This window comes from Pterocles gutturalis, unplaced genomic scaffold (assembly GCF_000699245.1).
Source record: "Pterocles gutturalis isolate BGI_N339 unplaced genomic scaffold, ASM69924v1 scaffold22913, whole genome shotgun sequence".
In the NCBI taxonomy this organism is placed as follows: Eukaryota; Metazoa; Chordata; class Aves; order Pterocliformes; family Pteroclidae; genus Pterocles; species Pterocles gutturalis.
In genome coordinates this window covers 34,386-44,447 of record NW_010126198.1, presented here as the reverse complement: position 1 = coordinate 44,447, position 10,062 = coordinate 34,386, and the positions used below count along the sequence as shown (strand labels likewise).

The 10,062-nt window shown below is 52.0% G+C and overlaps 1 protein-coding gene across 1 annotated transcript in view; it reads right to left on the bottom strand.

The window, feature by feature from the left end:
• The window catches only part of LOC104465736 (microtubule-associated protein tau-like), a gene marked incomplete at both ends in the record, with an annotated part of 25,542 nt that overhangs the window by 2,668 nt on the left and 12,812 nt on the right, over positions 1–10,062 (bottom strand). The window contains 8 exon segments of the mRNA XM_010078902.1: positions 66–178; positions 772–853; positions 4,400–4,492; positions 4,643–4,735; positions 8,004–8,180; positions 8,183–8,271; positions 8,729–8,779; positions 9,400–9,532. Of these exon segments, the coding sequence (XP_010077204.1) occupies positions 66–178; positions 772–853; positions 4,400–4,492; positions 4,643–4,735; positions 8,004–8,180; positions 8,183–8,271; positions 8,729–8,779; positions 9,400–9,532 (831 nt within the window).

Here is a 10,062-nt window from a genome sequence, read left to right as displayed (position 1 = left end):
CTCGCAGGACAGACAGAGGCTTGCAGCAGAACAGCATGCCTGCTCTTGACCCAGTGCCCCTTTACCTTTTTATTTCCTCCTCCAGGGACGTGGCTGATGTTATCTAAGGACCCAATTTTCGATTGCACCTTATCTTTGAAGTCCAGTTTCTCAGATTTCACCTCCACCTGGCCACCGCCTGGAAGAGAAAAGCATGAGCTGGGTTAGTTAGCTCCTGTGCCAGCCAGGGCAGGCTGGAGAGAAACTGCTGAGATGTGAGCTGCTGCTCTGCGGGGGCTTCGAGCTCAGCAGAGGGTGAGGACCAGGAAAGCAGCAGCAAAAAGGATCCCATGGTGATCTGGAAAACCCAGGAGTCAGTGCAAATGGGAACCAGGGTAGAGAGACTTTCCAAAGGACACTGTGCAGAGCTGCCAGACATCCCAGCGTTTCACAGAACCAAGGGCAGGGAGCTCACCTTACATCAGACCTCTCTATTTATTTCTAAATACGTCCCATTTACAGTGACGTGGTGGCACAGACATGGGTGTCCCTGGATCACACCAGATCCCTCCCCTACTACCAAGCAGCAGGCAGACGGGAGAGGGTCTGGCAGTGACGGAGCTGGGAGCAGCGTCCAGCACCCCAGGGCTCACTCTCACGCTCCGGTCACCGTTCCCCCTGCCTCCCCCCTCTCCCTGCACCATCCCAACCCTCTCCCCATCTCCAGATGCACCCCACGCAGCTCCCAAGGACCAGCACCCGACTGCCGGATGCTGCGGAGTCGAAGGGTACCTGGTTTGTGATGGATGTTGCCCAGGGAACCACATTTGGATGTCACGTGGCTCAGGTCGACTGGCTTGTAAACGATTTGAACCTGTCCGCAGGAGAAAGGAAAAGGCAATGAGGCGATGGCCACCACGGGCAGCCTGGGGAGGGGGAGGCACAACACACACCGGCACCTGATCAAGGGAAAGGACAGCTTAAACCCCAGCGAGATTAATAATACAAAAGAAACTGTCATCAGAAACGGGAGATCATTAATGCCCGTGTGCAGGAGCCTCTCTTAACATGTCAGCATGCACGAGATCACCTCTCCACAGAGGGGGGAAGTAGAGGCAACTTTAAAGTGCTTAAGTGAGAGAGAAAGTGGAGTGGTAATTAAGATTTGCATACACATCATCCAAAAGGAGGAGATATACCAGAGAGAAAATGTAAAAAAATAAATACCTTTTCTGGTGTAAAACATAAAGCTTATGTCCACAAAAACTGAAAGAACAGAAATGATCAATGTGCACAGAACTTTTGAAAGAGTGACCAAAATATGCATTTCTGAAAAATGCTGTAACAAAAACAAGGCTCAAAAAAAAAAAAAAAAAGCAAAGCAAAGTCTAAATATCTGGTAGGAGTTCACATAACATAAATTAACATGGCAATTATAATATACTGAACCACAACAATATTTCATTATATTATGCTTTTTTTTTTAGATTTGTTTTACCCATTACGTCTCTGAACACGGGCTCCAGCAATTCCACTCAAACTGCCCCGTTCAAAGACCGGCCACGGCGCTGTGGCGTGCGTGGGGCCGGCGGCCTCTTGCGCACGGACAACCGGGTTACACGAGACGCACACACGAGGAGCGGTTAACAGGGAGCTGTTTAGTGGTTACGTTAGCGGTTAAACACCACACTGGAAAACACCAACAACTGGAGAGGTCTGGGACCGTCAGGCGTGTCAGGGACAGCAAACCACAGCACGGACACACCAGTGACACCAGGAGACAGGGGGGTGAGAAAACATCCCCGTACCCCCAGGAGTTACCTTGGAGCCTGGCTTTGGACTCACACCTGTGTGTAAATCAGCTGTTGCTGTAGTTAGTGGGGCTGTGCAGGAGAAAGCGGATCATCCCCACCTCGAGGTTGGTTCCTACTCACTGGGAAGTGTCTGGCTCCCAGTACCAGCCTGGATTTCACGTATGCGGGCGTGCTGCTCTCCCAAATCTCAGGAAGGATGTGCCAGCACCAAAGGGACCTTTGCAGAGGAGCCAACTCCTCCAAGCAGCCAGGCAGCCTCTGGACCAACCTGGCCGGAAGCCTTAGTCACTGCTCTGCATCGCCCCGAGCGCCCTGTGCTGACTCAAACGCCCCGGGGTGAAGGCGCATCCGTCAGTTGGCCCCATCGCCCTCCGAGCTAGGTGTTGGACCGTGGCTGTGTGCTCCAACTGAGGAACACTCCCCCTCCATCATGCAGCCGGGAAAAGGAGGGGGAACAGAGGCTCGGTGTCACCGTCCCACCAGCACAGAGCTTGTTCCCGATGCTCACGCACACAAAAAGGCACATTTGACAGAGACTGGAGACAGAGAGAGGGGAGAACAGCAACCCTGGGGCACATCGCAGCATAGACACAAAGACAGCATTGGGGAAAGATCACACAATTAATGTGCTGGACTGGAGGAGAGCGAGATTCAGTCGGAAGGGAGGAAACGGACCCCAAAAGGACAGCTGGCACCCCTCTGATCCCAGCCATGACCCTAAGGGGCTATGAGGAATTCGGGCACCTCTGGGACCTGGGACTGAAGCACCTCCCCTCTCCAGAGCAAGCAACTGGCAACTGAAACACTTTCTGCTCTTGTTCCAGTTCCTTTTTTTTTTTTCTGGCAGACAAGACTCCATTAACCCTTCCCATCCTGCTGGGGAGCAGTGAAGGGTCCTCCCTATGTTAGCAAGAAAGGAAAAGGGGCACAGAGTTGCTTGACTGTGAAACCAGTGCCAGAGACCTGGGGATTCCACCTCTCCACATCAGCAATGCTTAGGTCAACTTTTGCCTAATGCATCGCCTTTGTCAGAGCATCCACTGGCTTAAAGAAGAAAAAAAAAAAAAAGGTGCCAACCCCAGGTTCCTGTAGGAACAGTTCATTCCTCTTGAAACAGCAATGGCTGGGCAGGCAGCCGCTGCGACAGCGTCATGGAGGATAAAGGCCATCGAATTGCGGTGGTCTTTTGTTGCCCCTCCATCGGAGGAGCTCCAAGGCACAGCTCCGCGGCCAGGACAGCCTGTACAGCCACGCTCCGGCCACGTCAGCACGTGGCTTTGCTCCAAGCGCCCGCACGCAAAGCTAGGCTGCTGCTTTCTGTGTCAACGCAGCCAGGCAGCGAGCACACAATTTTCACTGCTGGCAGAGCCTGGGGAGGGATGACAACCTCCAGCCAAAAATCTAGATAATTCTTAACCCACTGCAGCTGCGAACGCTTGCCGGTGGTGTGAGTTCTCAGTGGAGAAAAGGATGAGCTCACCACACTGTGCTGAAGCTAATTACCAGCCACAGCACAGACGATTTCTGACGAACACTAACTCCTGGCGTAACAAGTGGTCCACCGTGCACCAGGCAGTCCAGCCAGTGCAGGACCCTGGGGTAAGAAAGAGAAGAACAGCCATGGAACCTGCTTCACAGAGGTCTGACCTCCACGAAGCAGCTCCTCTGGCCCATTAAATAAATGCAGAATGGCATCAAATTAAAGATGGAGGTTGGAAACCCGGTTATGTACCAATGTGTATGTGCCAAGCCCTCTGCAATGCTCAGTTTTTCAGGGAGGACATCCACAGAGATCAGAAACAGCACAAAGAAAATCCATTGGGAACACCTGAGAGGCACCAGAGAGCTTCCTCAGATGTCTGGGGTTCTCAGTGATGCTCCTTACTTGGTCCATCATCCTTCCTGGACCCAAACTCTGTCTCCAGAGAGACTGATGTAAATCCCCCAACCTCTGTGGAGTTTCTCCAGGTTTCTGGCACAGCAACTGAAAGCTGAGTCCAGCTATTTGTCTGGGAATGTCTGGAAATACCAGGGTTCAAATCAATTAATTCATTATTACTTTAGGCTCAGCCTCCATGGGCACTGCCTAACATGCTCCAGACTCATTCATTAGACAGGAGAAGCTTAACATTTGCATGGATCATACTTGCCTGATGGGAACGGGCAGGAACCTGCGCTTTCTTTCACATGTTCTGCAGACTCATGTGCAATTTCGCAGTACATTAAGCAACGAGGACTGCGTTTGCTTGTAAATCTACCCACCTACTGCATCAGCAACTGCGTCACTGTCTGCTAGAGGCCGCCCGTCCTGCAGACAGTGAGGCACTCAGCCTTCCAGGTAGCGTAAAACCTTCGGGTTAACAGGATGTTTTGTTACAGACATGGTTTCAACAAGGGTCAGTTAGCTCTGTCCATGTCAGGCATGTACAGGACTTGTTAGGATTCATCTAACCATGTCATTTGGGTTAATGGGGTTAAACAACAGCACGTCGCCAATCGCTATCTGACGGCAGGGTCGCTGCAGATAGCATCGGCGATTTAGTGTATACAGCATGCCACCGAAAAGAAGGATTATTACAGTGCATTCAAAGTGTGAAGGTACTCACACTGCCTCCTCCCGGGATGTGTTTGATATTATCCTTTGAGCCACACCTGGATTGAACGCTGCTAAAGTCCAACTTCTTATTAACAATCTGCACCTTTGGTAGCCAGAAAAGAGTCATTGCACGTCACCAATAGCTATCTGACGGCAGGGTCGCTGCAGATAGCATTGGTGGTTTAGTGTACACAACATGCCACTTATTATAATAAGAACTATGATAGTGCATTGAAAGTGTGAAGGTACTCACACTGCCTCCTCCTGGGATGTGTTTGATATTATCCTTTGAGCCACACTTGGATTGAACGCTGCTAAAGTCCAGCTTCTTATTAATAATCTGCACCTTTGGTAGCCAGAAAAGAGCGTGAGAAACAACATGACCATCTGCAACCTGACCATGCGTTTTATCACTAAAACCAGGAACCTGCCTTCTAGTGCCAAGAGCAAAGGAGAATCTCGGGCTTGCTGCTCAGATTCATCTACACATGGGCTGGAAACTGAAGATGGAGGTGGGCAGGTTACCACTAGAGACTGGGTAAGTCTGGCTTGCATGGCAGCCCTGGTTTCCAGGCCAGAAACACTTGAAAAGAGCCAGCTCACCCGGTTTTCTTTCCCTGAACAAACTGGGCAGCAAACAGGCTGGAAGGCACAAGCGGTCTGAGACTTGGCTTCTGCAGAGCCAGCGGAAGGAGGAAGATGGAGCCGAGAGGAAAATGCCAGCTCAGCCCCATCTCCCCTGCCGGGCAGCATGCCCCCTCTCCAGGACAGAGATAGGCGGCTTCACATTTCAGCAGCTTCAGCAAACTGGGCAAACGGGTGCAGTTGGCCAGGGCAGCCGGCCGGTGTGTCCAGCATGGTGTGGGAGAGGCCGCCTGAGCGCTGCGCTGTGCAGGGCTCAAACTCCCTCTACAGTTACAGAGAGAAAAAGCAAACGCTGCCAGGGATGCAGTCTGCTCAGCTCCTGTACGGATGAGATAAAGGGGCACCACAGACCAACCCCAAGGCAGCTGCTCTGTTGAATATTCTTAACACCACCTCGGGTGGGAGAGAGGCTGGAAACGGCTCGGGGCCACGGGGGGAAACACCCCACGCCAACTGCACCCTCCAGTCCCAAAGCTCGCCTGCCCTCTCTGCCACACACAGATTTCTGTCCTGATGAAGCTGTTTCCATTGAGGGCTCGTTTTCCCCATCTGGTGTTGTAAGGGCAGCTACGCTGGAGTGACCCCATGCACAGGAGCAGCTATTCCAGACAAAGCAAAGACAAAGATAGCTCCTGCTCCTTCCCCGACACAAACCCAAGTGGTTTTACAACCTATTCTAGTACAAACCAGAGGTAAATGCAGGTAAAACCCAGCAGGCACACCGGCCTGTGCTCCCCCAGGAGAAAGCGTGGCTGAAGTACAACCCTCATAAGAGGGAGAGACACAGCAAGAGAGAGCAGCGTCACATCGCACTGCACATGCAGTCCCTGGATCCCTGGACGACAACATCCCCGAAGCTGGCTGACCAGGCGACCTCACCCTCCATTTCAGCATGTCCCCAGCCTGCTGCTGCTACTCCTCACTTGGTGCACAAGAAGCACCAAGGCCAACACATGCCTCTCAGCATAATTTTCCAAGTTCACATCAACTAAGCCTCCAAATCAGGATCCAGTTCTGTGAGACCAGGCTTTGCCAGAGCTGTACTCGGTGATCCAGCAACAGCAAAAGCACTCAGACAATGCGGAAATACTGGAAGAGACCTGGCCTGGCTGACTCCTGGTGTGTGCGCTCCAGGTACTTTTGCTTCCCTACGCTGGGGGTCTAAAATCTGCACCGAGAACAGGCTCCAGACTCATCTTCTGGCCACATCAAACTCTTTGGATCAGCCCCTTCTGCCCCAGCTGCAACCGATCTGCTAAGAGCAGCTTTGTGCCCCACAAAATCCCCAACAGAGCATCCAGCCATTCTCCCCTGCAAACAGCAATGAATTGTCCCAAATTCAGCTGTTCTTACTCTTCAGTCACAACAATAAACAACAATGTTGCCTGAGAGAGAAGCTGACAGAGAAAAAAACCTTGTAAAAGCTGGATTAAAAAGAACAAGCAAACAATTTAACCAATTTACAGTAAATGGAAAGTTTCCTTCTAAAATCCCTGAAGAGCAGTGTTTTGCGGGGGCAGCAGGAAAACCTTATGCCTTGTGCTAAGTGGGCAGGAGGGCTGCGGCCCCGGGACACGAGCGGCTGGAAGGACACAGGCTGCTCTGCTCAGGACCAGTGGCCAGAGTAGCCCTGCCCAGGCTCCAGAGCCACCCCCCGGACCGTAGTACAGAGTAAAACATGCGTTATCCAGTAAATCACCAGCCACGGCAAGAAAGGCACATCAGGAAATGGGAAAGCATGCTGCTATTTGAGATGGTGAAGAGAGGCCATCTCAAAGCCTCCTGCCATGGCAAAGTCAAACATTTGGAGCCACAGATCACACAAAATGGCATGCGCCACACTCAGGGAAGATTTGTCATGGCTGTGTTGCACGAGCAGCCGCAGAGCAAGGTCTGCCAGGCAGTGTTCCTCACCCCGGGGCAGGCAAGCACAAGCACAGGGGGACTCCTGACTCCAGATGTGCAGTTCTGTCATTTAACATCTGTACAAGAGCCACCGGGCCGTCACCAGTCAGAGAAAACGTGCTTTCAAGTCTCTACCCATGCGGAAAGGAAGATTTTATAAAAGCCTCAGAACACACCCACACAGTGCAACGGAGCAACGCAGAGAGGTCTGGAGGGGTGCTGAGCAGCCGACTGCGCAGCTGGAGCCATGGAACCGCACCCTGCAGCTCGTGGGGCTGCAGGGATGAGTTAGCTCACACCACTCCCTCACCCAGACTCCGCTGGGCTTGCAAAATGAGACCCTGGTTCCCAAGCTCTTGGAGCACGGAGTTTACTTTGCTGCTCGTGAAACAACCTCTCTGGGAGTGAAAAGTAGCAGCGGTTGAAAGGATCATAGTGCCACCGGTTCTGGCCATGGCACACTGCATCACATGGCAAGACAGTGCCTGATCGCAAAGGCAATCCAAAACCTTGCCAAGGGTTGGATCCAAAATCACAATGTTCTGAAAAATGCATCAAGCCTGGGACCCTCACATGGAGGAGCCCATCCTGCCTGTTCGCTAATGAAGAAATGGAGGCAGCGTTGAAGGGACTGCTCCGGATCACCCAGTACAGGACTCCGAAACGCAACCCTGTGTCTTGTGACTCCTTAGGGCTGTAGGTCACAGATTGCTCTCCCTAACTGGGCACCGCGAGGGAATGTCATTCCCCTGGCAGCCAGTCCATATGTTGACATGCCGCCCCATGAAAGCCACATCACAAGCTCTCTGCAGTCCTCTGCAGGACAGCTGTACCACGCTAAGCCAGGCAAGCCATTTCAGGACAAGCACCCAACCCAAACAGCCCAAAAAACCTCCAAAATCACACTCAGGCAGGAGATCAGCTGAAGCATGGCTGCCCACTGCCGTACCTCTGGCCCCAGTCGGGCTGCTGCTGCTCCAGGGAGGGCTCTCCTCTCCCACATGCAGCGTCAAGCACCCGCTGTCCCTACGAACAGCCCCCTGGAAAGCAGAGCCCACATTTACCTTGCCACCTCCGGGCTGGTGCTTCAGGTTTTCGGTTGAGCCGATTTTGGACTTGACATTTTTCAGATCAGGCATGGGTGCGGCTGACGGCTGGATGCGGCTCTTGGCAGAAGCAGGAGATTTGGGTGGTGTGCGAACCACTGCCACCTTCTTGGGCTCCCTGGCTGGTGGGGTGGGGGCAGAGAGGGAGGGCGGGAACGGCTGCCTGGAGTCCCGGGGGAGCCGGGACTGCTGTAACCGCTTCTGTCTCCAGACTTTGGCTGCTCACCTGAAGTTTGCAGACAAAGGAAGGCAAGCAGGGGATAAGCAATCTAGGTCCGCAGCCCCCTCCCCACACACTGCCTGTCTTTATGGGGCTGATCTGCCCAGTCCCAGCGCCCACCCGCTACCCCTCGTGCAGCCCATCGGCAAAGGGGAGATGGATGCACTTCCTTCTACTTCATTTTGAAGTGAAAACTGCGGCTAAAGGCAATTCTGTAGTATCTCAGAAGGAAGATGGCCTTATTGTCTGGATCATTGGTGAGATTCCCCACCCAAGCGTGACATTAGCACGCATGATGAATTACAGACAAAAGCCATTCAAACAAAACCATTTTCTATTAGAAATTTGGAAGCATTTTTACAAATTTTTTTCTGTAATTAAATAAGGCTGATCACTGAGCAGCTTAGAACTGTCCCCAGTCTGAAAAGAAATGGAAGAAAAAAGGAAAATCCTGAAACATCACCTTTCTCAGACTTTGCTGCTGCAGGAGGTGGTTTTTTCTGCTCCTTTCTGCCTGTTTAATAAATTAGAAAGATGCTTAAACATAATAAAGCTGGAAATTTAATTAACTGAAGGTTTTATGGAGCTCTGGTTAAGTATGAAATATATATATTCAGTGAAATGCACCATTGTAATGGAAATTCCCAACACCTGATGCTTTCTGGGGTTTTCTTCTCTGAGAATAATGGGCTAATCTCCATTTCTGCAATCGAAGATTTGATCCTCTTGCCCCTGGTCTTTGTGAAATATTGTCAAGAAAAAAGGAATAGATGGATTAAAAAAATGGAGCTGCCTAAATCTTCCAAACTGGAGGAAATCCCAGAGGGATAAAGCAACTGCCCTCTCTTACACATTGGCAACTCCATGAACAGAGCAGATAAAGCAGCACGCAGAAAGGCTCGCTTCAGAGGAATCGTTCCTAGCTCGGCACCCACAGCCCAGTGACAAGGCTGAGCAGCTCGGAATCACCACGCAGACCTCAACCTGCCACCCGTGCCCCTGCTTAGTGCCTGCACTGGGGCTAATTTTTTCACTCCCCCTCACATTATTGACTGGGAGCACCCCCAAAGCAGAGCCTCTGGAGTCAGAGACACCACGGGAAGGCAGCAGCACACCGCTCTCACCATCGCTTACCGGAGCTGGGAGGTGTCTTGGGGGCCGTGGGCGTCTTTGCTGGGATGCGCGTGGCATTGGTCGAGTTCCTCTGAGCCTGCCCGGCTCCAGACCGCGGCGTGGCCGTCTTCGTGCCACCTCTCATCTCCGGTCCCTGGGGATGCAAAAGCTCATGAAAAACACGGAAGTGACAATTTACAAGCTGACTGGTCCCAAGGCAGCAGGGAACCAGAGCAGAGCCATTGCAATCCCGATCATGGTGAAGCCATATCCCATTGTCTGAGACCTGCAATCTGCTCTTCCCTCACCGTGGGTATTTGTATGGCTGAACACCACAAAGGGAAACTCCAAGCTACTTTCTACATTGCAGAATAAGCCACGGAGGTGTGTGCATTTCCTATTCTCTGTGTAGCACCTGGCAGATTTGGCTCCAGCACATTTCAAATACATCTGCTGTTTACAGCCAACGCACTCATAAAACACAGCATAAAGCTGCAAAACAAAGACAAGCACGGAAGAGCATAAAAGGACCTGGAAATGCCTCAGGGAAACCAGGGAACACCCTGCAGCAATAACAGATACTTGCTGTAACGCAGAGCAAGGGGTCCACATGCTGGTGAGATGGACCCAGTTGCTTCAAACACCAAAACTGGAGCCAAGACTGGCCACGGCCACTGGCAGGGG